The sequence below is a fragment of the Leucopleurus acutus genome (assembly GCF_964270905.1).
Source record: "Leucopleurus acutus genome assembly, chromosome: 10".
In the NCBI taxonomy this organism is placed as follows: domain Eukaryota; kingdom Metazoa; phylum Chordata; class Mammalia; order Artiodactyla; family Delphinidae; genus Leucopleurus; species Leucopleurus acutus.
Window position 1 is genome coordinate 73192300 of NC_139153.1, and position 27688 is coordinate 73219987.

Consider the following 27688-nt stretch of genomic DNA (forward strand, 5'->3'; position numbering starts at 1 on the left):
ATAGGCCTGTGAACAATTCAAACCGCTGCTCTGTGCCCAATCGTGTGGGCGGGGTATTCAGGGAAGGCTTCAGAGTGGAGAAGACAGTGGGAAAGGCACTGCAGGCAGAGGAAGCAGCCTGTGCAGAGGCATGACCCCAGGTGGTGGGTTTGGGAAACTACTCCTGCTGCTTCTGGTGAGATGTGGAGGTGGCAGAGGAGGCTGGGGCTGGAAATCAGGGGACAGATCTCCAAGGGCTTGTGTCCAGCCAGTGGAGCTTAAGTCAAGATGATAATTTGCATGCTGATTTGCATACTTTGTGCATGTTGTCATTTAAAATCAATGTGCCCTTCTTTCAATGCCCCCTCGTGGCCCATCCCTGTCCTGGAAGGCCCCTCTCTTCCCCCTGCAATCCCAGCAACTGCCCCCTCCTCCTGGCTAGCCCCTGGGTCACCTCTCTGTCCTCCCGCCACCCCCATCCCTGCAGTTGATCATGTCAGTGTTTGAGAACAGCATGAAGGAGCGGGGCATCGCGGAGAACGAGGCCTTTGACTGGGAGAAGGCGGGCAATGACGCCCTCCTGTCCACGAGCACCTCCACCCCGCCCCAGCAGAACACCCGGCAGACGGCAGCCATGTTTGGGTGAGTCTTGGGAGGGGCGACGGGGGGCAGATGACCCCTGCCCCGAGGTGTCACCTGAGAAACCAGTCCTCTCCTCCTCTTCCTACCTGGACACACCTGGCTGTCTCTCCTGTTCTTGGTGCTCAGAAGCAGGGTTCTTGAATCCCAGGGAGCTCTGCCACATCTCTCCCTTCAATCTGGAGATGGAGGGGGCATCCTTATTTGGAGTTCTTGACCTTACTGGGGAGCAGGGAGCCCTGAGTGAGATTCCCCCAGCGCCACAGTCTGTCTGTTTCTTGGTGGTCACACGCATCCATTCAGGGAACAGGTCTTGAGCCCTGGCACCAGGCCCTGTGGGGGCTCCGAGAAGAGATGTGCAGCCCCTGCCCTCCAGGCACTCTTAGTTGAGTCTGGGATGTTTGTAATGGATGGGTCAGCGATTTCAGATCTAACTGAAAAGCACAAAGATAGAGTGGCCCAGGGAGGGGCCCGAGTGAGAAGGGCTCCCCACCCAGCCCTAGGGGTGAGCCAGGGGACACACTGCAGAGACTCCACAGGACTTGCCAGCACGTGAGGTGCCGGGTCTGTAAAGATATTGGTCCAGGAACTCCAAAGTGATTCTTTCTTTAGACCCATTTCCTAGTCTCAAGGAAGCCAGCCAGCGAAATGTAGTGGGGAGCTGGCAGGGCCGGAGAGCATCGAGATCTCCTGAATAAACAGAGCCAGGTGGGGCCGTAATTGCCCTCCAGCCCTCTGACCACCTGAGCCACCTGAGGGTGGTCTGGTCCCAGAGGGTTTGCAAGCCAGGGATGGAGATGGGCCTACGGACGCCCCGACCCTGCCAGACCTTGCCTGTGCCCACTCTCATGGGTGGCGGGTGGTCTCCAGGGCCTGTGCTAGAGGAGAGGGCACCCCTGCCAGTCTTGCCCACGGCCCCCTCCTGGCCTCCACAGGGTGGTCAACGTGACGCCGGTGCCCGGCGACCTGCTCCGGGAAAACACTGAGGATGTGCTGCAGGGCGAACACCTGAGTGACCAGGAGAACGCACCTCCGATCCTGCCGGGGCGGCCCCCCGAGGGGCCGGGCTCCAGCCCCCACCTCGCCCCCCACCCCGGGGGTCCTGAGGCTGAAGTCTGGGAGGAGACAGATGTCAACCGGAACAAACTCCGGATCAACATTGGCAAAGTAACTGCAGCTGCGGAGGGGGACGCGGGTGGCCTTCCCCCTCCCACCTTGCTCCCCACCCGTGGGCCCCTCTCCCCAGCCGCCTGCCTGCTCGCCCTGCCTCCCTGGCCCGGCCCCATCCCAGGATCACCGGCATCCCAGTGCTCGGACCTCCCTCTCTCTCCTTCACCCCAGAAAACCACCTGCCCACAGCTGCCCTGTCAGCCCCACTCATGGAGCTCCCCTGCCCTGCAGACCCCCTGTGTGGTGGAGGAGGAGCAGAGCCGAGTTGCGGGGCTCCCCGGCTCCCCGGTGCGTGTCCCCCCAGACTCACCGACAACCCCAGTCCGTTCTCTGCACTACCGGAGGGTCAACAGCCCTGAGTCGGAGAGGCTGTCCACGGCGGATGGGCGGGTGGAACTGCATGAGAGGAGGTGGGTCTGGAGCCAGGGGGATGGTCAGGGGCCCCTGGTCCCCTCAACCTTCACACGCCTGGTCTGGAGGAAAGTTCAGATCCCAGGCAGAGGTGGGGGGACCTTGGAAGCGTTAAGAGGGTTCTACTTGGGTCTGGGGTCAGACTCAGTTAGAGTCAGTGACCAGCCTGGAGAGGGGGTGGGGGATGCAGAGGGTCCGGCTCAGACCACGGAGGGGCGTGGGGCTGGAGGAAGGTGTAGGAGGAGGTGAGAGCTGAGATGTAGGTGGGCGTGCTTCCAGAACCTCTTTCCCTGGGGACTAATCACAGATGCCTCAGAGCAGCTGGGGCCTTCTCCAGGCCCCTCCCCCTTCAGCTCTGGGGGAGGGGCCTGGAGAAGGGTTCGGGAGTCCCTGAGGAGAAGACAGACCAAGTTTTGGGGGTCAGGCCTCAGGGATCTGAATGTCAAGGAGGGACCTGGTTGGTGGGTGGCAGTGTTGGAGAGTTTAGACTTAAGGTGAGCCTTTAGGATGGGGGATGAGAGGGTGGCTGGTTGGCCTTGGGTGGCTGATGGCCGCTAGGGACCAGGGTCCCGTCCTCACCTTAGATCTGATGGGTGGGACAAACTCGGGTGGGAGACATGACCCCACCTCCCTTGGCTCCGGGTGGGGCTTCACCTCACAGCAAGGCGGAGGCCTTCTCTGTACCAGGAAAGAGGTCTCTTCCTGGGGCCCAGCCCTGGGGTAGGAGGTCCCTGCCTCCTCATGCCCCACTTCAGCCAGGAACCCCCCTCTGGACTCTGCCCCGAACTGCACGCCCCCTCTGGGATGGGCACAGTGCCCCTCTGGGGTGTGGAGACGCCCGAGTCAGGGCAGCCCTGTGCCAATCCCTGTGGCGACCCCAGGACAAAGAGACGCAGGCCCTGTCCGGAGGGAGCCGACAGCCCTCACACACACACTCACATCCACACACACCCCCACGCTCACACACACACACACTACACTCACACGCACACTCTCACACTCACGTCCACACACTCACACACACTCACCTTCACACGTCCACCGCACTCACACTCACACGCATACTCTCACACGCACACACACTCATTTTCACACGCCCACCACACTCACACCCTCATACACACACACCCTCACCCCACACTCACACTCTCACAGGTTGAACTACCCGGGCCAGAAGACCACATTTTCATCCATGGTCGCCCAGAGGGTTCAGGAAACAGGGAAGAGTCAGGAGGGGCAGTTTGGGAGGGATACGAATGGAGAAGGGAGGTGGGAAATGCCCTGAGCAAAGACAGTCCTGAAGAGCACATTGGTTTGGTTCAGACTGAACCCTTGTTTCAGGGATGCTGGGGAGAGGAGAGGGCTGAGGAGAGATTTTCTGGAAGCTTCAGGATCTCAGGCAGGGCAAAAGCATTTGGGGTGCTCTGGGGCACTTGGGAGCAGGAGAACCTATGAAGCTGGTGAGATCAGGGTGTCCCACCTCCCTGCTTTCTTCAATTCCCGCTCCCCCCACAGTCTTCGGCCCCTCTCCTCCTCTGGCTTCCTTTCTCCTTCACATCTATTTAGACAAACCATGCTCTTGGGAAAGGAAGTGACATTAGCCACTTACATGGGAGTATGAATGTAAGACCTGGGTGACCTCCCTCCGGGGGTTTTATTTTAAGCCGTATGAACAAATTGATAAAAATGTTGTGCAGATTGGAGTTGGCAGGTCCCACATAGGCTGGGGTATGATGTTGAGAAAGCCCCACAGGAGGCTTTGATCTCTCACCCTTCCCCTCACAGGCTCGATGCAGGGGGGAGGATGGCAGTCCGCCCCCTGTCCGCAGCCTGAGTGTGAGTGAGGCCTCTGTGGTTCTCAGGGGGGCACCCTGGCACCTGGGAGAGGACAATTCTTCCTTGTATAGCATCCTACAACCAGGAATACTCTCACCTTGGGGCTGGTACTCCCCAGTTGAGAACCTCTGCAAGTAACGTGAGATTCACAGCACAGGTTACGATAACGATGGAAGAGATGTCCCCAGGTAGGATCCGGGTCCCAGAAGCAAAGGTCAGAAGGGACCCAGCCCCTGCCTGGCAGAACTCGCAGTCTCCTGGGGTGGCAGATTCGTAAACATACACATGCTCCTCTCTGTGACGAGAGGGGACACAGGCAGCGCTGGAAAGGCAAATTAACCCCCATCAATGCAGGAGGGAACAGCTCCCTGCAGGAGGTGACATCGAGCTGGGGTGGACAGCAAAGCGTGGGAGGACAGGCTGTGTGTGGGGAGTGGCATTCGTAAAGGCACAGAGGTGTGAGCAATTCGTGGAAAAGCAGATGAATGTGAGATGGGTCTGGCTAGGGGAAGGGGGAAGTGGGGCCTTTGGCTGGTCGTCAGGGGCCTTGAATGCCAAACTAAGGCATGCGGACTTTGTCCTGGGCTGGGAGTCACTGGAGTTTGCTGGAGGTGGTGAAACCAGCCAGGTAGGCTTGAAGGGTGGTGGTAAAAGAGGCTAGAAAACCATCAGCAAACTCGAGGGCCAGGTGGGTGTGTTTGCCCTGGGTGCAGCGGGAGAGAGCCCGCGTTGGGTGGGAGCCCTAGCTGGGCAAACATCAAATTGCCTTTAGGAAAATCAGAAGATCCAGTTTCCTGGGCGTGGTTTGGAGGACAGTGTTCCTTGGGCACAGGAACCGGATTTTACTTTTTGCCTGTTTAGATTCCTGGAACACAGTAGGCATTCAAAAATGCATGTTGGGGCTTCCCTGGTGGTACAGTGGTTGAGAGTCCGCCTGCCGATGCATGGGACGCGGGTTCGTGCCCGGTCTGGGAATATCCCACATGCCGCGGAGCGGCTGGGCCCGTGAGCCATGGCCGCTGAGCCTGCGCATCCGGAGCCTGTGCTCCACAACGGGAGAGGCCACAACAGTGAGAGGGGTCACGTACTGCAAAAAAAAAAAAAAAAAAAAAAAAAAAAATTGTGTGTTGAATGAATGACTAAATGAATGAATGAGATCTTTGCAGGGACTGAGGTTGGAGGGTGGCAACCCAGGATGTGGCTGAGCCTGGCCCAGGGTGGGAGAAGTGCAGTGGTCAGGGGGTCTCAGGCATCAGCTTCCACCTTGCCACCTCCTTGGTGGTCCAGAGAGGCTGGGCACTGAGCCCCACGTTGGGTGGCTTTGCAGGTCACGAATGGATCTGCCCGGCTCACCCTCGCGCCAGGCCTGTTCCTCGCAGCCGGCCCAGATGCTGTCAGTGGACACGGGCCACGCCGACCGGCAGGCTAGCGGCCGCATGGACGTGTCAGCCTCCGTGGAACAGGAGGCCCTGAGCAATGCCTTCCGCTCGGTGCCGCTGGCCGAGGAGGAGGACTTCGACAGCAAGGAGTGGGTCATCATTGACAAGGAGACAGAGCTGAAGGACTTCCCCCCGGGGGCTGAGCCTAGTACGTCGGGCACCACGGACGAGGAGCCCGAGGAGCTGCGGCCGCTGCCCGAGGAGGGCGAGGAACGTCGGCGGCCAGGGCCGGAGCCCGCCGTCCGGCCCCGGGGACGCGGCATGCACACACTGGCCGAGGAGGACCTGCGGCTGTTGCCGGCTCAGCCCCTGCCACCCCAGCTGAACCAGGCCGATGGCCGGTCAGAGACATCACAGCCCCCCACGCCCGGCAGCCCTTCCCACTCGCCCCTGCACTCCGGACCCCGCCCTCGACGGAGAGAGTCGGATCCCACGGGCCCTCAGAGACAGGTAAGGTTGGGCTTGCACCCCACTCCCCACGCCCGACGCCCGCAGTCCTGGCACGTAGCCGGGAGTGCTCCTGTGTGCTCCCTGGGGGCTGCCGACTAGCACCAAACTGTTGCAGCTCTGATGAAGGGAGACAGGCTTAAGGGTCTGAAACCAAGCTTATGGGGGCAGCAAGGCTTCCCAGAGGAAGTACCTCCCGTTTCTGAGTTGAGTCTTGCATTCTGGGTGGTGTCAGCCAGGTGACATAGCAGGAGAAGGACCTCCCAGGCCAAGGCGACAGGGTGTGCAAAGGCCCAGAGGTGGCCATCAGAAAGCACTGCTCTGCTTGCACTTCGCAGCACATGAGGCTGCGCGGTGGGTCCTGGTGCCCTGTCTGGGAGGGCCTTGGGGTTGGGGCTGGATTCTGAAGCCTTGGTGAGCCACCGCAGGCTTTTAAACAGGGGTGCGACATGATGACATGGGTACTTTTGAAGGATCCCTCTGGCTGCTGTGTGGAAAATGGATTGAAGGGGCACAAAACTCTCAGCAGGAAGGCCACATGGCAGGCGCCAGCGGGAGAGTGTCCTGGTGGCTTGGACCAGGGTGGGGACTTTGGATTTGGGGCAAGGTGGATGCAGCCGAGAAGTGTTGGGTGAGGACTGAGGGAGCTGTGACGGAGCAGAGGGGCTCTCCACTGACGCCCGGTGTTCCGGGTGGGTGGCGGTGCCGTCACTGAGTGGCTTTAAAAGGAGTAGCACCTCAGCTTTGGATGCAATGACCTCGTGGTACCTGTGGGATGTCCACTGTGGAGACATCAGTGCTCAGCAGAGAGATCTCGGCAGGAGATACGGACTGGGGGGTCTTGTAGTCCACAGGAGTGGATGATGTCACCCAAGAGGACACCCGAGATGGTGGGGAGAGCCAAGGGTGAAGGCAGAGCTGGGAGGGGGGAGGTGAAAGGAAAGGGAGCCCTTGAGAAAGAGTGAGCTGAAGGGGTCAGAGCGTGGAACACCTGGGGAGAGGGCTCCTGGAAGTCAGCGAAGGAGCTGCTGAAAGAGGGTGAGGCCAGCAGGGGATGTCCTGTGGTCAGGGCAGGCTCCATGCGGGGGGTGAGCCCTGAGGACCAGGACGCTCAGACAGTGATGGGGAGAAAAGGAGCCTGGTCAGCAGGGACCCTAAACTGGGCGCAGGGGCGGGCATGCTGGGGGCCCTGGGTGGACCCGGTCAGACTGCCATGGCACCTTCTCGTGTGGGAGGACTGCGGGACAAGGCAGGACGGGCAGGGAGGGGCCGGATGGTGGTTGCATCATAAATGCCAGGGGGAGGGTCTGCAGCACGTCTCATGGTATTTTCTTCTGGCAAACATGGGGTGTCAGAATAGGCAGCAGGCCACTGGCCAGGCCTGGCTTCTCTGTGTGGGGTAGAGGCTGACCTCTGATCCAGGAATATGGCTCCAGCACTCACCCTGGGTGTTGAATGGGGTCTGTGCTCCCTCAGAGGACTGGGGAGAGCAAGGAGGTGATGCTAGAGGGCTCAGGGGCTGTGCCGCGTTCCACTGGACTGTCCCACGTCGGGGGCATGCACGCAGAAGGCTCTGGGAGATGCCAGGTGCAGGGCTGGGGCCAGTTCTGCTGTGTGCTCAGAATCGGGAGGTCTGGCCGGGAGATCGCAGGTGCTCTGGAGAAGGCAGCTCCAAGTAGGGCTGTCTTTACGCCCTATCCCTGTGTGTACAAGAGACAACCTCTGACCCAAGATCCTGAGGAGTGTTCATCCTGGCCTTGGCCTGGACACTGGAAAATTGGGGGCTCAAAAAGTGGGGACCATGAGCTTCCACCCAGAGGGGTCCTAGCCAGCCTGAGTTGGAGGCTCAGCTGTGGCAGGATGTGGGCAGCACGGTTGTGTTGCTGACCTGGACACTGCCCACCAGAACCAGCACTGGGAAGCAGGAGAGGGAGCAAGACCTGTCTGGGCTCCCTTGCTCCCCTCTCATTCATTCATGCACTCATTCATCACCCAGTCATTCCCTATTACTGAGCATCTACACTGTGCCGGGGACCGGAGGCATCAGAGATCAGACACACAATAGGTCGTGCTCTTGGGACGTGCAGAGTGGAGGAAAGGAGACGGGGGGTGGTGTTGTGGGGTGGAGAGGAAGCCCAGGATTAAAATCAGGAGGCCGAGCTCTGGACCTGGGCTCTTCCAGTCCCTTCCTGGTGACTGTAGGCCAACTGGGTCTCAGAGTTGGGGTGCTGAGCTATCTGGGAGGTTTTTCTCACCTTCAGATGCACCCCCCTTGTCCTAGGAGTCAGCCTCCCACTGGGGAATTCCAGCCAAGGGGGTGAGGAGAGATTTGGGGGAGCAGACTCAGGCCTGTCGTACAGTCAGTCTTGGGCTCAGGTCCTCCTCGTGACAAGGGTGGGCATTGCCTGTCTCAGTGAGCGATGAGCTGATGAGTCGTGTGAGCCTGGAGGGGATGTTAGGTGTGTGCGGGCCTTGGTTTCCCCACAGTGTACAGCATTCTATGGCTGCGTGTGTGCCATAGAATGTCGGTGTCAGCTTACCCAAGAGCGTGCAGCGGTGTGTGGGCGTGTCCATGTGTGTACACACGCATGTGGGTGCACATGTCAGAGTGTCTGTGTAGAGCGTGTAGTGGGTCTGCGAGTGTGTGGAGATCCATGGAAGCCTAGAACGTCACAGCTGGCAGGGTAATCATCACAGTGATAGTTCTAATGAGGATATAAGAGCTGGCACTGCTCCCGAAATTCCATATTCTACATGCGTATTCCTCACAACAATACCGTGCAGAGGCCATCCCCATTTACAAGGTAAGGAAACTGAGGCTCAGAGTAGCTAAGTCTTTAGCCCAGGGTCACCAGCTGCTAAGTGGTAGAAGCAGGATTTGAATCCAGGCAGCTGGCTCCAGGGCTGTGCCCGGAGCCACACAGTCTGAGGCCTGTGTGTTTAAGAGAGGAGCAAACACAGGCCAGAGAGAGCAGATGACTTGTGTGGGATCAGAAAGAGCCTTTCTGTGTGTGTGGGGGGTGTATGTGTGTGTGTGTGTTGCATGCACACATGTGTGTGCGCCTGCTGGCTGGACTGTGGCAGCAGGTGTGCCTGTGGGCGTGTCATTGCGTGTGGTGCAGCCTCTGTGTGTGTCTGGGTTTGAGCACATGGGGCAGGACATGTCTTGGAGTATTTCAGTACAGCAGGGTGAAGCTGACTCCTTCCTTCGCCAAGGGCAGGGGAAGAGGGAGGAATGGACTGGCACATTTTTTCCTTCTTTTGGTCTGGAAAGAGTCCTGAGCCCAGCCTGGGTGGGGGATCCAAAGCTGGCTGCACCCTGGAATCACAGTTTGTGGAACTCCCCCCATCCTGTAATGTAACTAGATTAAGCGGCTCAGGGCAGGCAGGAAGTCTCTATAAGGACCCCACCCTGCCGCCTTTCTGCAAGGAAGCCCTCCTAGTCCCAGCTCCGTCGGCTTGGTGTCTGGCGTGTGAACTTCCTCCTAACAGCTCCTAAGATAGGAGCACCTGCAACTCTGTCACCTAACCCCGTGGGGAGCAGGGACGAGGATAACGTGGAACCAGGCAGTTTTAGAGCATCTATTGTTCTTTGGTGTGCATAGCATGGTACTTTAATTTTTTTCTTACACACACCTCGTTTTCTTCTCTCCGGAATTCACGGTGCAAATTAGAAGCGACCGGGAAAGCCAGGGCAGAGGAGAGAGCAGCGGACAGAGTGTGTGATTTGGGGGAGGGATGTTTACCCTCCTTCGCGGTTGTCTCTGGCTGATAACCCAGGGGGTCAACATTCCCTGAGTACATGGACATTTGTTTGGCAGCCCCTAGAGCATTTCCCTGCCACGTGTGCGAGGGGCTGGGGGACAAAGATGAATCGGAGCTCGCAGTCAAGGGGGTGGGGTGGGGATGCAAAGGTGGAGACACGATGTTTACAGTCAAGGGACATAGGGAGATAACAGAGAACTTTCCTCTGCTAGGAACAGGGAGCCAGCCTGCCTGGGAAGCCGGGGTGGCCTCAGAGACATGACACTTCAGTGGGGCGCTGAGGACAGGGAGGTGGCCACAAGAAGTACCTGGCCTGAAAGGGCAGGAGCACGCTGGGATTAAATCCCTCTGGCAGCTGACCAAACTCTGGCTGAGATGCTGAACTTGAGCCACCCGCCTGTGCTGCTAGAGGGACTGTGGGCAACTGTGGGTACCTCTGGCCCTCAGTATCCCCAGGTGGGCCTTGGACCCCTAACCCTCAGTGCAGACAGGACCGGTTCAGAAGGATCCTAGACTTGACCACAAAGAAGCTGGAAGGGAAAGCAGAGTGAGGGCAAAGACAATCCTACAGAATATTCTGTCTCCTCGCCTTTCTGCTGGAGGTTCCATACCGGGTCCCTGGACCCCCATTCAATGGCCTCAGGGGCCCCCTCCTCCTCAGCCCTCTAGCAGCTGGCCCAGCCAGTCCTCACTGGCCCCGCCTAAAGATATGTAAACTGGCCTCAGTCCCAGGAAGAGCTAGGGTTCAGGATGGGAAACATCTGATGACAGCCAAGTCACCATTTCCATCCCCATAAGCCTGGGACACTGAGCCCCACTTTCCCTTTTCCCTTTGAGGGCATGAGGGCAGCAGGGCACAGGCGTGATTCTTCCCAACCGTGGCCAAATGAGGCGGCCACACCCTGCCATGTGGCTCGACCTTGCAGAGGACAGGGAAAAAGCCACCTTGGAGAAATGATTTCAGTCGACTCCTCCACCCTCCAGTCCTCTATCCCTTTCTTCATTCTCAAGAGTGATTTAAAGGGTGATAAAACAGTTCACATGACACAGCATTTACACCATGGCCAGCACTGTTCCAAGGGCTTTGCATATTATAACATCTGATCCTTATAAAGGTCCTATGATGTGGGAACCATAGTCACCCCCATTTTACAGATGAGGAAGCTGAGGCATGAAGAAGTAAAGTAACTTGCTTGAGGTCACCCAGGTAGTAAGTGGTGTAGTTGGGATTCAAACATAAGTAGTCGGACCTCAGAGTCCTACCCTCTGCTACGTTGTCGCTGAGACCCTGGCTGCCCCTGTCATGGGGGCAGGAGTGCCACCTCAGAGGGCATGTAGCTGGTGTTCTCTAGACCTCATGAAGGGCATGGAGTCCAGCCGGGAAGACAGATGGTGCACAGATGCTAATACATTTTAGAGCGGCCTTCCTGGGGGGCAGGATTTCCCCAGCCCAGAGGGAACCCCGAGCTATGTAGAGCTAAGCCAGGAAGGCATCCTGGAGAAAGTGAGTGACCAAGGTCTCTGCAAGGAGACCATGGTGTGAGGAGGAGGCCGGGAAAGGGCACTGGAGGCCGGAGCCTAGATTGTGAGGCAGGAAAGTACTACAGTCTGCACCCCTCTGCACCCTGCCGGACCCTGCCGACCTGCCCGGGACGCCGGTGCCGCAGGGGCTGTCAGCGGTGGGGTGGCCCCCCGAGACGGAGCTGTCGAGTCTGTGCCTGACGCCTCTTTTCCCTCCACTCTCTTGGTCTCTTTCAGTTGGAGGAGGACAGACTCTCGGGGCACTCCCTCCCGCGGTACAGCCCCCTGCGACGACTGGCGTCCTCCGTTTTCTCCTCCTCCACGCTGGAGACCGAGCATTACCCTCACCCTGGCGGCGGCGGCTCCTCCGGTTCCCTCATTCAGCGCAGCCGCTCGGCGGAGAGCAGCCCCGTGCGGGCGCCCCACCGGCGCCACGCGCCCCTGGCCGCCGGCAACCACAGACTCGTGCCCTCGGTGCTCCGCATCTCGCGGTCACAGCTGCAGCAGGTGTGGGCCCGCTTCACGCACAAGACCTAGGCTGGGCCCCCCCCCTCCTGGAGGGGGCAGGTGGGGGGGGGGTGGGGAGCAGGCAGAGACCGTGGTTCCTTCCCAGGACGCAATAATCACACACTCATACACCCTGTCCCTCCCCATCATGCAATACAGCCCCCTATAACGTTGGCCCAAGGTACTGTAACGCCCCGCCCCTCACCCCCCATCGTCTCCCTTTGCTTGGCGCCAGCCAAATGGTGCAGGGAGGGATGGGGCTGTTGGTGCAGCTTCTGGGACAGGACAAGGGCCCTGGGCTGGAGCCACTAGTGAGTCCAGAGTCCAGTGGAAACCAAGGTGTCAGGGAGAGGCATGCTGGGTCAGAGTCAGTCTGGAATGAGGCTTATTCTTTTTAATCTGTGATCTCTTGGCATAGTTGGGCCTGGTCCACCCTTGAGGGGAGTGCCAGGAGACTGGGTCCCTCTTGGTGTGCTGTGTGTCTGTCTATCCGCGTGGGGCAAGGTGTGTGGCCCTGTGTGTGAGACGGGGACCTGGCCAGCCATATTTGGGGCTTGGTGGGAAAGTGCCTCTACACTCAGTGGTATGGGAGGAAGCAGCCCTGTAACCCAGGGAGCCCTTCCCATGCCATTGTCACAGAGGACAGAGTCCTTGCCCTCCCACATCTCAACCCAGGAGGCCTGGAGCTCAATCCACTGTAGGCTGCCCGTCCCCCAAGGCATATGTGTCACCATCCACTGGTGGGATTGGTTGCCTGGCCCAGCTCCTTAGGAGCTGAGTAAGTATGAACAGGGGCCTGGGATCTGCCTCTCAAAGCGAGCTGGAGCCTCGGCGTGAAAGGACCCCGTCTAGTAGCAGCGGCAGAGAGGGTGGTTGTAAAGGATGAGGTAGGACCTGTGAGCTCAGGACAAACTCCAGACACAGCAGTCCCGCCACTGCCCCTCTCAGAGGGTGACTCATTCCTGTGGGTGCTCCGCCAACCTTTTTGCCCCCCAGGGGCGGTGGTGAAGACAGAGCAACAGGGCACCTGGTAGGCTGATCAGATGGGGATCTGGAGATGGGTGGGGGATCAGGATGCCAGATTGCTTATGCTCTTTCTGCCTGTTTCTCAGCACCCTACCTGGCACTGAAGGGACCCCCAAGGTTCTCTTTCTTCGTTCCTGCCCATGTCAGCCAGCACCTCTGTTCCCCTGGGGAATGCGGCAGTGGTGAAGATGGCTCCAAGAAGGGCAGTACCTGTATAGGGAGGGAAGGAGGGGAGGAGACCTGAAGGTTTGCAAAACGTTGACTGCAGTAAGGTTGCATCTGTGTGTGTGCTTGTGCGCATGCAGGGACGCTTATGAGTACGAGTGTGCTTATGTACGAGCATTTGTGCATGTGGCAGGGTTGTCACAGATAGATGCTCAGGCCGTGCGCTGCCATTTACATAGACCCTAACGTGAATGGCATCCACTGAAGGTGCACAGTGCTGCAGTCCTGTGTGTGTGGGTGTGTATGAGTGCACATGTGTGTGTGTGTTAGGGAGTCAGAAACATGTCTGTGCAGTCCTTGGTAGTTTCCTATGTACCTACTATCATCCTGGCTCCTCTTTCTCCCTCCTTCCTCTCTTGATGTCTGCTTCCCTCCCAACTCATCTCCCTTCAACTCCTGTCTCTGGTTGCAGTAGAGGCCTCAGGGACCCTGCCCCAGCCTAGGGATGCCGTAGTGGGTGGGCAGTGCCCCGAGCCAAACTGTTCTCCTACGTGGCTTGTCCATGTGAGCTAAGCCTGCACCCACCACTCTCCTTTCTCCAAAATCTGTTTCTTTTTGAGGATATCTGGGCCAAGAGCACCCTCTCCATCTAGGGATGAAAGCCAGACTCGGGCCCACCCCCATCCTGACTGCTTATTTTTGAACCTCCCCAAGTCCAAGCCTCTGTTGCCCTCCGGGATGTTTTGTGTGGCTCTGCATCCTGCGTTGGCAGAAGGTAGAGGAGGGTCAGGGTAGACCCTCAAGAAAAGAGGGAAAACACAAAGCACAAAGGTGAGGGGGTGGGATGGACAGTAGCCCTACTCCCCGTCTTCTGGCACTGCCCCCCTCTCTCCCTGCTACCCTCTGGCCCTCTTTCCATCCTCTCCAGCTAGTGACAGGGGCTGAAATGAAGAGGAGTCTGTCCACCAGCCACTCTAAAAGTCAGCAGCAGTGGGGTCAGGGCCCCTGTTATCTGGGACTAGATGAAACCAAGCACTCTGTTATCCGGCATTTCCTTCCAGAGGGGTCCACTACCCGACCCTGAGCACAGCTCCCACTCAGTGACCAGCACCCTGAGGTGCTCTAAGATCCCAAAGTGCCTTGTGACATATCAAAGACGGTGGCACTAGCTTCAGCCTCGTTTTAGCATTAAACACATATTTGTTTCCAAAGCTTTTGGAGGTGGGGAATCCTGTTTAGCAACCCCAAAGTGGCTGAATTTTCAAACACACACACACGCACACACACGCGTGCACACACACACACCAGAACTGATAGCTGTGGGAGAGGGTGTGTCCTTTAAAGTAAGATCTTGATTCAAAACATTTTGTCCTTTGGGGGACATCCTTTTACGTGTCCTCCGTAGTGGAGGAGATACTGTCTTATAAGCCATAAAGCTCTGAACTAACAGGAAGTGATCTTGATAATATCGAGATTATCTCAGGGCCCCTGCCCCAGCCTAGGGATGCTGTAGTGAGTGGGCAGTGCCCTGAGCCAGACTGTTCTCGTGGATGTCTCATCCATGCGAGCTAAGCCTGCACCCACCACTCTCCTTTCTCCAAAATCTGTTTCTTTTTGAGGCTATCTGGGCCAAGAGCACCCTCTCCATCTAGGAGTGATTACCTTTTGAGGGTAGTTCTGACTTTAGGAACATCTAAGGCCATTTGAAGCCATGTGTGTTGCAGCAAGTTCATGTGCAGCTCAGCCGGCCCTGCGTGGTTTGGAGCTGGGGCACCTGTCTCTAGGTCCCAGGCTGGGTAGGGACCTGCAGTGTCGTCAGGCTCCTTTGGGTTTCCCAAAGAAGAGGTCAGCGTGTTTCAAGAAATGATACCCTGCTTGGGGAAAGCACATAGCCTCCCCAAGGTCGGCTTTGAAAAGAAGCAGTACTCTTTGTTGTATTGGAAAACGATATTTTCATACTTTAAAGTCACACCCTGCATGTAGTGGTGGCTTCCAATTATGAATTAATTTATTTTATTTAACAGTCACTGGCACACAGAGCTTATTACGTGCCAGGCAGTCATCTAAGCACTTTACAAAAATAACTTGTTTAATCCTCACAATAGCCTAGGAAGTAGATCCCAGGATTATCTGCATTAAATGGATTAATCAGAATATCTACTTTACAAAAGCATATTAAAAACCCCACCAATGCCGAATAACTGAGGTCTTGTTTGACGGGAGTTTTAAAGCATTTTAGTCTGTGTATTGGTCTATTTACTATTTACTGTCCTTTCTGGTTGGCCCCTCCTCGCTCTATCTAGGAAGAAGGAAGTTGTCTATGAGTCAGACTCTCCTTCCTTCTCCATCCCAGAGTCCAGGTGGGGGTCACTCCAGAGTACTGGGGTTGGTTGAAATGGCTGGACCCTGTCTCTCCAGAGACCCCAACCTCTCAATCCCACATGGCCCCAAGCATCCCATAGCAGCTCTGGGGATTAGATGGGTGGAGTAAGAGTTCTGGTGAGAAAGCAGGTGCTCAAAACCCTGTCCTCAGTAGTATTGGTGGAATCCTTGGGGTCAGGCTCACAGGCAGGGCAGGTACTGGCATTGGTGACCACTGACCATGGAGATGTGATATGTCACCAACTCACATGTCAACAGGAGCCAAGCAGTGTCAGGGAGAGGGCGCTTGTGGGGATTGTGGTAAACAGAAGGACCACCACCAGTCCTCAGCTCAGCCAACTGTTGCCAGTATCTTCCAATTTTTAAGTGAAATCTCACAATTTTTAATTAGTGGCATCTAGTTTTTTAAAAGCAACAACTTTTTAAAGAAAAATCACTGTGTGAGCTGAACAAAACCGGTTTACAGGCAGAGACCCTGAACTCAGTTTGAACCTCTCTGAGCCTGAGGACTCACTCACGCCCCCAAACCTATCCAAGGCTGTAGCGCTCAAATGGGGGCAGTGTTCTGCCCCAGGAACTCAAACTGGGTGGGCTTCTTAAGACAAGGCAGTTCGTGGCCAGCGGGGCTGTGTGCCGGGTGCTGTGTGTACATGTCAGTGAGCTCATGGTGTGTGTGCCTAAGTGTGTGTGTGGGCCGGTGGGTTTGTTCATGGCAAGTGGGGTCCTCCTCAGAGGACCAGTATTTTCTCTGTGGGACAGGAAACTGAGTCAGTGAAAAATGCTCCAGTAAATTCTCAGTAATGAATAGACACCCCCCACCCACTTAAGGCAGCTTGGGTCACAGCAATAACCATTCAACACTCGCCCCTGCCGCTAGCATCCCGAACCCAGCAATCTCCTGCGTTTCCAGTTGTGGGGAAAAGGGGAATAGCCCTGCCCAGCACAGGGGGGAATGGCGGAAACTCTGAGCCATGCTGGCACCTTAACCCTTGCTCCCCCAGCCAAGAGGGGCAGGCCCCTCCAATCCCAGGAAAAGCCAGGGCTCCTCTCTGTGGAGGGGCCCAGGACCCTCCTTTGCTATTTCTCTCCTCTGCCCTGCTTAGATCTCCTTTTCTGGGGAGGGGTGGTGCTGTCTCCCCAGGCAGTGGTTGGGGGGGGCCTGGGCTACTGGGGTGTGCAGAAAGAGCTGTGGCAATGTGTCTATATTGGGTGGCCAGGGGAGGGGACCATGCTTAGGGAGGATATGGGGGCCCCTGGCTGTGGGAGCATGATGCTGTATCTCCTGCTGTCCTTCGGTTGATTTGGTACCTGAGGATGGAAGAATAGACCTCTAAGGAGGGCCCGAACACCCCACCCCACCCCAAACTCCACTGAGATTCCAGCCCATAGGGCAGGAATCAGCCCACCCCCATGGGCAGTCCTTGGTAACAAGGAGTGTGGCAAATCACTCTTCTTAAGTTGGGGGGCACGTCCCCAAAGTTTGCATTATTCCCATTAGGGACAGAGGTGCCCCCTGGGACTGGTGGGGTCAGCCTCTGAAAATTTTAAAGCATCCTTCTCCCTAAGGGAGAGGCTCCCGGTCTGAGGACCACATCCCTCAAATATCCCAAATGGTTTCTCACACCACCCAGTGGGCTTCCCAGCTTAGGGAGCCCCTGGGCTTGAATGGCCCCAGCCCCCCAAGTGAGTAGTTAAGAAGCAGTGGGGGAAGAGGGGCAATGAAGCCCAAAGGACTATGGGAACCTTTCTAGACCTCCTCCGCTTCCACTTGGTTCCGCCGTGCGTCCCACCACGTACCCTCCCTTCTACCTGCACAGGCTCTGAGGGTGGGGGGTCTTGGGGTTCACCTTGCCACGACTAACAGCCCCCCCCTCTCGCTCACACACACACACACACACGCACACGCACACACACACACACACCCATACACCCATAGCTGCAGGTACACTTCATGCACTCTCCGGACAGCAAACTAGCAGCCCCCCGCCCAGGAGAGCACGAGGATCGTGTTTCCGGGCCCCTCTCACAGGTTTATCACTGTATCGGGACCCCCATCTACCACATTCCCCTTTGTCCGCGACCCCTGGACCCGCCCCCGCGGCCGTCGCACCACGAATGTACGTTCAGTCTTTTTAACTAGCTGCTAAGCGGCGTGATTAGGGTACCGCCAGGCCTCCGAGCCCCAGGGCTCGAGACCCGCCCCTCACGCCGCCAGAGCTGCCCTCCCGGGCGCCCCGACGTGTGCGCCCGAGGGGGTGTCAGCCTCTGCGCCCCGCTCCCGCCGAGCTGCCTGCTGCTAAAGTCCTCCCCCGGGTTATCGCCCCCAGCCGCCCGCCGCCCCCGCCCCGCGCTGTGCTTGTGTTAGCTTCCCCTCCGCAGGCTCTCGGTCGCAGGGTCCCTGGCCCAGGGCGGGGCGGGGCTGGAGTGGTAGCTCGCCCCTCAGCGCTTCAGGGCAGGATGCTGACGAGGGCTGGGAGTGGAAGCTGGCCAATTCTCCGGGCTCGAAGAGCCCCTGTCGCCCACCCCTGATTCCAGTTACCTCACCGCCTACAGAGCTGCCCCCTCCCCCCGCTAAATAACTGGCCTTGCAATTGGATGCCAAAGAGCCCAGAGTTGAGGGGGACCCAAGCTTTGAGCCTAGGTCTCTCAGAGCCACCCAACACCCCCTTTTGGCCCAAGCCCCTGCGTCCATGTCTCCTGCCCCACCCCACTTACACCACTGAGGGCCCTGGGGGTCCCCAAACATGCCCCCACTTCCAGCTCTTCTCTCTTCCCGCCCCCGAAAATAAAACTCAGGGACCAACATCTGCTTCCTTTGCACTTGCTCCGTCGACCCCTGCCCCCACACTTGGAGGGGCTTCCGAGGGTGAAGAGGCGGGGTTCGGGGCCCATGTGGCTGACAGTACTGAGCGAGGAGAGGGCTGGCCCCTGCCCCCTAAGAGGTGAGACTGGTGGAATGGGGGAAGCTCAGCCCTGGGGCCCACCTGAGCCCTTTCCCTCCAGGGACCCAAGGAGCCCCCTCGCATTGTTGGGAGACACTTCCTGATCGAGGTGGGGAGGGGAGCGAGGGATAGGAAGGGGATTGGTGAGAAGACCTCCCTCCCGGAGGTCCCGAATCCCAGCCTGTTTATTCCTGGGCTTCCCCACCCCATCACACCCCCCCCCCCCGCATTTTGTACTGCAATAATACTGTATTATAAGCTTGCACTATTTCCCGACCCCGGCCAGCATAAGCATGCGCAAAAAACTCAAAACCACACACACACAGGAAGATGGGACGCTTTTTGTTTTTCTTTCTCTCTCTCTCTCTCCGGGGTGCGTCCTCAGTGTACAAAGCGGCGTCGGGGGCGGGGGCGTGGTCCCGGGCCCGGGTAGAAGAGCATGCACTGAGACCCCGCCCCTAGACTGCGAGTACTGTACAAATCCAACACTTGAAACTGACACGCACACGCGCGGCGCCGCCGGGGAGGGGGGTGGGACACGGCCACGCACCCCCGCGCACACGGCCACGCACAGGCGGGGGTGGGGGGCGCCCCGCCTTCAGGCGTCGCTGTGCGAGGGATCTTGTGCCTTTTAAAGTCCCTGTATGTTAATGCAGACAATCCGGAGAGCTTGTGTACTACCAAATCCTGATTAAAGACGCCTTCCAGGAACCTGCGCTGCGCCTGCTTTCTTTCACCCTCCTCCTTCCTAACCCACCATTCGATGCAGAGCCAATTCTGGGGTCGCCGGGCTGGGCAGAGGGCAGGGTCTAGTCTTCTGCTGACTCAGGGATGGGGTGGGGGGCAAACTCCAGATCAATGGATCCAGTCCCATTCCTCTTACCTCCGCTAAGACGGGCTAGATCGGGAAGGGACCGGAGGTTTCAGCCTAGTTGGACTTGAGCAACCCTCAGGAGGCGGCTGGCTGTCTCCTTTCATCCGCAGGAGGGCTTTGGGGGTGGACTCTGGTCTTTGGGGCCGACTCCAAATCGCCAACTTGCTGGAGGGGGGATGCAGAGTAGGAAGGTGGGCGTACTAATCAATTTACTATGGATCAGACAATTGAGGCCAAGTGTGTGCTGGGGGTGGGAAGCCAGAATGCCAGAGAGCCCTGTGGGAGGGAAGGGCACGGGAGCCTTCCCCCGCCCCCTGCTTTAATGGGGGGTCTGAAGTAGCCCTGGCCTGGGGGAGAATGGTCTGTTGAGGGGGATCAGTGAGAGAGTGGACTGTGCAGAGCCAAGGGAATGCAGGGATAGAATGTGGGTTGAAGGAGAACTAGGACAAGGAGAGGGGTGGGACTCAAAGGAGAGGATCGCAGAGACTTTGGAGACTGCAGAGAGAGGGTGAAAGTGGAGGGGGGCTCACCCTCTCTCTGTCCCCCACCCCACCCCTGCAAGCCTGCAGCCACAGCACCAAAAGAGGAAGATGCTTTTCTCGGGGCCTAAAGCAAGTGTGTGGGTAGAAGAAGGGCAAGCTGCAGCTGCATTTCTTGACCCGCAGAGCATTTAGAAGGTCCCCATGCTGTCAGATCCTTGCCCTGGGGCAGCCAGGGAGGGGTTGGGGACACTGAGATCTGGGGGTCAAGTATGTGAGGATCTGTAGAGACCTAGGGTAGGCAGCTGCCTTCCCAGGTCATCTTACCCCTTCCACCCAGATGACTGCCACAGGCCAGTGTGCCCGTGGTGGGTGGCAGCCCTGGGCGTGGGGTGGAGGAGCAGAGGGAGGGCTCTTGGCCTGGCAGATGTGGTTTGAGAATAGAGACCCAGACAGACAGATGAAGAATCTGGGAAAGGCAGAGGTGGGCAGAGGAAGCTACCCTGTTGACTTCTCATCTCCAATTTTCAGTCTGGGAAATTATGGCAATTGGGGGGGGGTCCCCTGGGGAGGAGGGGAGATGGGAGGTATGCGCTGGGCAGCCGCTGAGGGAGGAGATGGGGCACTGCTGTGAGAGGCACAAAGCCCTCCCCACCCTGCAGTGAGGGAGAGGCGGGGTGTCAGAGTTCACACTCCTCTTGTCCATCGGCAGCCCCCCTTCTTTGCCCTTGGGACTGTGGGCTGATGTGCAGTGCACAATGTCTGGGGCTGGCTAGGGTCCAGGCAGGAGAGTTGCTCAATGCACGCTGTGTGGGGATGGGGGTATGTGGAGTAACCTGTCTCCAGCGTCAGTAGCAGAGAAGTCAAGGCTGAGGAGAGCCCAGTTTTGTTGGTGGCAGGGGCAGTTGGGAGTCTGGTCCGTCTACCTCTGTTCACTTCTCCGGCTGACTGGAGTAAACACGGGCTTGGGCTCAGTTCTGAAGCTGGTGAGGCCACATGCCGCTGCTCTGGGCTCCGCGGAGGCAGGGGCAGGGCTGAGACTTTCATTCTCTCTGTCTCAGCTCCAAAGGCCTGCCTCTCCTCCTCCCACACTATTCACCCTCACCACATCTGCCTTTGGCCAAACTCCATCGGTTCACCAGGGAGCTTTGAAACAGGTTTCTGGGCCTCAACTCTGACCTACAGAATCTAGGGAGTAGGACTCAGGGCTCTGTTTTTTTAAAAAGCACCCCCAAGTCACGTTGTGCCAAGCATGCTGGAGTACCACGATAAGCAGACTGGAATCATAAAGGGCCACTGCCCTGGGAAGGGAGCAGGAAGGTGTGAGCTTCCCCAGACCCCGACTTCCGCTTGGTGACACCCAGCACTGTTTCTTCCCTCTGAGATAGACTGGGAGAGTGTCACTGCTGTCCCCCTCCCATGGTGTCCTCAGGCCTATGGGGCCAATCACACAGAGGCTATCCAGTGACCGTTGGCTGATTGAATGAGCACAGGATCACATGGGCAAATGGATGAATACTCATTGGGCACAGGCATCCAGGAGAGGCCAGAAAGGGTGTGGGAGGACCTCCCGCTCTCTGAGGAAGGAGGAACTTGAGCCCAGCCCTGGCCCTCCCCAACATGGAGCCAGATGGGGAGGGGCTTTGAAATAGAAAACCCAGCATGCCCAGGCCAGGGTGGGCTTGGCAGTGATCCTTAGGGCAAACCTGTCCCTACTCTGAGGTTCACAGCTCTGCTAAAGGGCAGAGGGTCCTGAGTTTCTCCACGTGGGAGGATGGGAGGCCGGTGAGGCAGTGGAGAGAGTTCTGAGCTCTGGGCTGCCCTGGGTGGTGTGCTTTGTGACTTGGGCATGTTGATGCTTCTCTCCAAGCCTCAGTTTCCCCGTCTGATATCATCAGCGATGCCTGATTTCCAGCTCTCATCCCTCATGTGATGGAAGGGGAGGGCTTTGAGATGAAAGGAGAGAGGGTTCCAGCTATGATCATCTAATGTGGGCACTGTGAGGAGAGGATCCATCCTACGGATGGGGCTTTTCCTGAGAGATCCAAAAACTGGCCGGATGGCAAGGGAAAAGGTGATTCTAACAGGGCTGCCCGAAGTGTCAGAGATGGGACAGGGAACATAGGCAGAGGTTCTGCTGAGAAAGAATGGCTTGGTGGGGCTGAAGGACATCCCTGCTGGGTAGGATGTATCTAGTGCTGGGTGGGTGAGCTCTGAGCCAGACAGGATAAAAACATAATCAGGACACACCCCCGAGTGTGCTGGGGTCCTGTCCAGTGTCTGATGCTATTTTGTCTTGCATCACTCCTCCCCACTCCATCAAGGCCTCACTGATGGTCTGACTGTGAGGAAGATTATGGCAGTTAAGGAGGGGAGAAGTCACAGCCTCGAGCAAATCTTGGGCTTGGGGATTCCTTCCCCTCCACCAGCCTTTGGGCTGACTGCACAGAGACCTCAGCTGGGAGAGCCCCTTCTTTCCCCACCCCCACCCCCCGCCCACAGGTGTGGCATCCAGGAGTTTCTGGGGTTGAGGAAGGAATCAATGATCTTCAAACCAGAGTGAGCAGGGTGGGGGTAGGAGGTGGGGGGCAGGGTGGGGAGGGAGCTAACATTTATCAGTCAACCGCTGTAAGTCAGCCTCATGGCTAACATGACCTCATTTATGGTCACAGCCTTTGTGGAGAATGCATTATCCCCATTTAATTTCCTAATCTAAAGATTTCACACTCCATGGAAACAAGGACCAGATCTGTCTTGCTGATCCACAAATTCACAGCCTCTAACACAGCGGCCAAGGCAATAGACATTCAAGGACTTCTTGAATGAATGAATGAAAAACCCTTAAGAGGCTCAGTGTTTATCAAGAAAGAGAGCCATGTAAACACGTGTTTGTGAAATAGAGGGTGGAAGGTTCTGTAACGGAAGGATGTGGGAAAACAAGTAGAGTGATGAAGTCGGCTTGGTGGGTGGACAAGAAGCTTTTGGGGAAATGAGCTGTTTTAGCTGGGTCCTGGAGGAAGAATAGGAATTTGTCATGTCAATAGAGAGAGTGAGAGGACCCCCTGGGCAAAGGAAACTGCCTAGGGAAAGACCCAGAAGTGTGAGATGCATGAGGCATTTAGAGAACTGCTGGAACGTAAGTGGGGGACCAGAGGGTCCTGCTCAAAGTGAGGTTGGAGCACAAGGTAGGAGTCAGATCATGCGGTGGGGTGGGGACAAGTGGGGGGGGTGGGGATGGTCATGTGCCAAGCCAAAGACTGAAACTGTCTCCTGAGGACTGTGGGACCCACCATAGGTTTCTGCAGGTTTGAAGCAGACAGAAATGGGATCAGATTTAAGTTTCAGGAAGATCACTTGGGCAGCTGTAAAAAGAACGGATGGGCAATGCAGAATGGAAAAAGGCTGATGGCTGGGGAACCACGAGGCAGGACAGGGCTGTGCCCAGGGGCATAGGGCAGCAGACACAGATGTTCAAGAGGAATGCCTGGCAGGACTCCCTGAGAGTCTGGATGGCACCTGAAGGTGCTGGAGCCCCTCCAGGGCTTCTGGTCTGCATGGGTTGTGTTTAGGAAAACAGAGGCCCTGTGTGTTCAAAAGGCTAACAAAGTGCTGGATACCATCAGTACCATCCCACCAGGAACAAAGCCATGTCCGCCCTAATGGGGCCTGGTGCATTGTGGGTGCCTGGGGATGTGTGTGATTGACAAGGGCAGAGCTAGAGAAGACACAGCAGCTGAGGTCCTGGTGAGATGGTCAGGCCTTTTGAGTCTGGAAGGAAGGGGGCTAAGGGCAGATGTGGCAAGAATCTAGAAAACCAAGGACATGCCATCACATTGGCAAGAACTCTGCACAAAGCTTCAAAGGGTAAAACTTAATCAAGTGAAAAGAAACTGCCTTTCACAGGCTGGCTGTGAGTTGTTGGAGGAAGTGTGGACTCAACACATACCTACAGAGGACTGGAAAATTCCTGGCTGACAGGCAGGTGGGAAGGGGGCTGGAGCTCCAGGGGCCCAGCCCGCACGTCAAGGGGTGGAGGACAGCCTGAACTTTGCCCTTGTCTGACAGGTTCTGGTGGCCCTGGTGGCCAGCTCCCTGGCTGCAGAGGAACTGTGCCCTGTGAGGAGGCAGTGAGGGCTGACCCAGACACTTGCTGCCTCTCTCTGGACCTGGTTTCCTACATGGTGGCTATGATGGCTTGCAGTTGTCATTTTCTTCTGTTGATTGAACTAGAGCTGCCTCTGGGTTTCAGGATACACATAGGATACAGAAGAGTGGGGGTAAATGGAAGGCTGGTAGACAGAAAAGCCACCAGGATCAAGGCCTGGGACCTCAGGGGACCTGGAGCACGAACACAGTTATTCATCAGAGATTTATTGAGCACTTACTAGGTGCCAGGGACCATTCTAAGCCCTGGGGACAGAGCGATGAGCAAAACAGCCCCAGCATGTGCTCTAGTGGAACTCACAGTCTCGTGGGCCTCCTAGCCTGGGAGTGCAGTCAGGCCTTCTCCGGCCCAGGATGGGGGGGTGACCTCAGTGGGTCCCTGTGTGTGCCCCTTGCAGGTATTCTCCGTGGCGCCCCCGTTTGAGGTGAATGGTCTCCCGCGAGCTGTGCCCCTGAGCCTGCCCTACCAGGACTACAAGAAGGATCTTTCCGATTACCGCGAACGGGCTCGGCTGCTCAACAGGGTCCGGAGGGTGGACTTCTCGCACATGCTACTTGCCACCCCGCAGGTCCCGCTGGCTCCTGTTCAGCCTCAAACGAATGGGAAGGAGGAAGAGGAGGAGGAGGAAGAGGAAGAGGAGGAGGAGGAGGAGGAGGAAGAAGAGGAAGAAGAAGAAGAAGAGGAGGAGGAGGAGGAAGATGAGGAAGAAGAGGAGGAAGAAGAGGAGGAGGAGGAGGCAGTGGCCCTGGGGGAGGTGCTGGGGCCACACAGTGGCTCCAGCAGTGAGGGCAGCGAGAGGAGCACGGACCGGAGCCAGGAGGGCGCCCCGTCCACGCTGCTGGCCGATGATCAGAAAGAGTCCAGGGGCCGAGCCTCCATGGCTGACGGGGACCTGGAGCCTGAGGAGGGCTCCAAAACGCTGGTGCTCGTCTCCCCTGGCGACATGAAGAAGTCGCCTGTCACTGCCGACCTGGCCCCCGACCCTGACCTGGGCACTCTGGCTGCCCTCACTCCTCAGCACGAACGGCCCCAGCCCACTGGCAGCCAGCTGGACGTGTCTGAGCCAGGCACCCTGTCCTCTGTCCTCAAGTCTGAGCCCAAGCCCCCTGGGACCGGGACAGGGCCGGGGGCTGGGGCAGTGACCATAGGGGCAGGGGGAGTGGCAGTCACCTCCTCACCCTTCACCAAAGTCGAGAGGACCTTTGTGCACATTGCAGAGAAAACCCACCTCAATGTCATGTCTTCTGGTGGACAAGCCTCCCGGTCTGAGGAGCTCAGCGCTGGGGGGGAGCTGGGCCTGGAGGTGCCCTCTGATGGAAGGGCTGCGGAGGAGGGGGCCTCCGTGTACCTGGAGAACGGCATTGCCCTATCAGGGCTGGTGAGCTGTGTCCTGTCCGCCCCCCCCGGGAGCAGCCCCTTGGAGGTGACCACAGACTCACTGCCCAATGGCCCAGCCCTTGCCGATGGGCCAGCCCCAGCGTCCCTGCTGGAGCCGGGTCCCGAGAAACTGGCCACCATCTCCCCCAGTCGCCAGGCCAGGCCAGGCCCTCGCCCCAGGAGCCGAATCCCTGTCCTGCTGTCTGAGGAGGACACAGGCTCGGAGCCCTCAGGCTCACTGTCGGCCAAAGAGCGGTGGGGCAAGAGGGCGCGACCACAGCAGGACCTGGCGCGGCTGGTGATGGAGAAGAGGCAGGGCCGCCTGCTGCTGCGCCTGGCCTCTGGGGCCTCATCCTCTTCCAGTGAGGAGCAGCGCCGTGCCTCTGAGACGCTCTCAGGCACAGGCTCCGAGGAGGACACGCCTGCCTCTGAGCCCGCGGTGCCCAGGAAAGCCGGGCGGGCAGCTGCCACCCGGAGCCGGATCCCCCGTCCCATCAGCATCCGCATGCCCACGCCTGCCGCAGCCCAGCAGCCCCCTGACAGACCCCAAGGCGCGGCCCCAGCATCTGACACAGCCATCACCAGCAGGTGAGAAACTGCTGCTAGTCCCAGGGCAGGCAGAGGGTGACTACAGAAGGCCTCCACCAGCAGATGCTTCCCTGGAGCCAAGGGCCATTGATAATTCAGGAAGGACCCTCAGCCACACCCCCTGTCCACCACCTCCCCAACTAAGTCTCTCTTCTGACTCAGGTCCCAGCCCTCTCACTGGGCTCAAGGGAGTGGCTGCAGTGAGTGTGTCTGGAGGGGTTCCAAGGAGGCCAGGCTTGGGAAAAGGTTGATGGGGGCCAGTGGGGTCCACACACAGCCTCTGGCGCGCCATGGGGCATTTGAGGCCAAAGGATAAAGGCCAGAATAGTTGGGAGAAAACATTATTCATATTAATATAAACATGGGTATATAATAGAGTAGAATGTAAAATCCATGCGAATTTTAAAGATAAAACAGAGACATCAAACAAAGCCTGGAGCAAGCTCTTTTGGTAGCAGCCTGGGAGTGTGTGGCCCTTAGAGGTCCCGTTCTGGAGGATGGGGCACCATGCCTCAGTTTATCCATCTGTGCCAAGGTCGCCTCAGTTTCATCCAGCTCTGAGGATGCAGGACTCTGGAGCTCAGTGCCCAGGGAGATTCTGAAAATGTCTTTTTGTTTCTTTGCCCTCCTCTTGTCTCTTGCCTTCTACCCTCCGCACCTCCCGCAGGCTCCAGCTGCAGAAGCCCCCAGGGACGGCCATTGCTGCTGACCTCCGTCCCAAACAGCCGTGGCCCGGGCCCAGGGCGAGCCGTGGCCCGGGCCCAGGGCGAGCCCAAGCCGGCACCAGGCCCCCAGCCCCGCGCAGTCCCGGCCTCCCCGCCTCCTCCGCGCACCATCCCAGCGCCTCCCCCCGGAGCCGGTCCCTGTCCCGCAAAGAGAGCCCCTCCCCCTCGCACCAGGCCCGGCCGGGGGCCCCCCCACCCCGGGGCGCCCCGCAGGCCCGGGCCCAGCCTGAAGGCACCCCCTCCCCGGGGGCCCCCAAGAAAGGACCCAGAGGGAAACTCCAGACTCAGCGCGCAACCAAAGGCCGGGCGGGGGTTGCGGAGGGTCGGGCTGGGGCCAGATAATGACGCGCGCGGCGCTCCGTGGCCCCTCACCCTCACCCCGGCCCCCCACCTGCAGCCGGCCACACTGGAACAGCTCCCAGCACAGCCTTACGCGCCTGACGCGCGCCACCCGCGGCCCCAGCTTCCTGCCTGCACCCGCGAGGACGCGCGCCAGCACACGCCGCGCCCACCCGCCGGCCCTGCGGAAGGGGACGCGGCGCCGCGGGGGGAGTGTCCGCCTCCCCATCCTCCCCTGTCTCCGCCCCTCCCCCTGCTGCCCTTCAGGTGGGGCAGACTCACCCTACGCCCCGGGGAAGGCTCAGCGACTCTTCACCAAGGACTCCACGAATGGGGACGCCCTGCTAACCACCAGGCCTCTGCTGCTCTCCAAGCCCCCCCAGGGAACTCTGCTTACACATCCTGCGGCGCCTTTCCCTCCTCCTGACCCTCATCCAGCCAAAGCTACACGCCCCAACCCTTTCGGAAAGGCAGCCTCAAATTCCAGAAGTGGGGGCTCCAGCCTCCCACTAGGGGTTAATCTCACATCTCCTGGGAGCTGTGGTGGTTGGAAAGGGCTCTTCTCAGCTGCCAGATGGGGGTTGGGGAGGTGAGACCTAGGAGCCATTGGTCTACTGTGGTGTGAGGAGGCAGGTCTGACCTGCCCCAAAGTCAGTCATCCTGGACACCCCTGTAGGAGGCAGTGGACAGGTGATGGGGGAAGGGTGCTCCCTTGCGCCTCTAGGGTGCAAAGACCCCCTCCCCCTTAGTTTGTGTGGGACCTCAGTGGGAACCGTCGAGTGTGTGTGGGCTGCCTTCCTGGGCAAGTGTTTCCCAATGGGAAGTTAGAGGGGGGCTTTAAAAAAGGTTTCACCCCTTCCCTTTGTCCCCGGATCTAGTGCTCAGGATCCCTCACCATCAGGAATTCCTTCT

At 58.2% G+C, this 27688-nt stretch overlaps 1 protein-coding gene across 1 annotated transcript in view; it reads left to right on the forward strand.

The window, feature by feature from the left end:
- The window catches only part of TTBK1 (tau tubulin kinase 1), a gene marked incomplete at its 3' end in the record, with an annotated part of 38952 nt that extends 12173 nt beyond the window's left edge, over nucleotides 1–26779 (forward strand). The window contains exons 10-15 of the mRNA XM_082847496.1: nucleotides 467–621; nucleotides 1554–1785; nucleotides 2020–2198; nucleotides 5363–5924; nucleotides 24145–25712; nucleotides 26380–26779. Coding sequence (XP_082703622.1) covers nucleotides 467–621; nucleotides 1554–1785; nucleotides 2020–2198; nucleotides 5363–5924; nucleotides 24145–25712; nucleotides 26380–26779 — 3096 coding nt within the window. The remainder of the gene's footprint in view (nucleotides 1–466; nucleotides 622–1553; nucleotides 1786–2019; nucleotides 2199–5362; nucleotides 5925–24144; nucleotides 25713–26379) is intronic.
- Nucleotides 26780–27688: the final 909 nt, after the last annotated feature.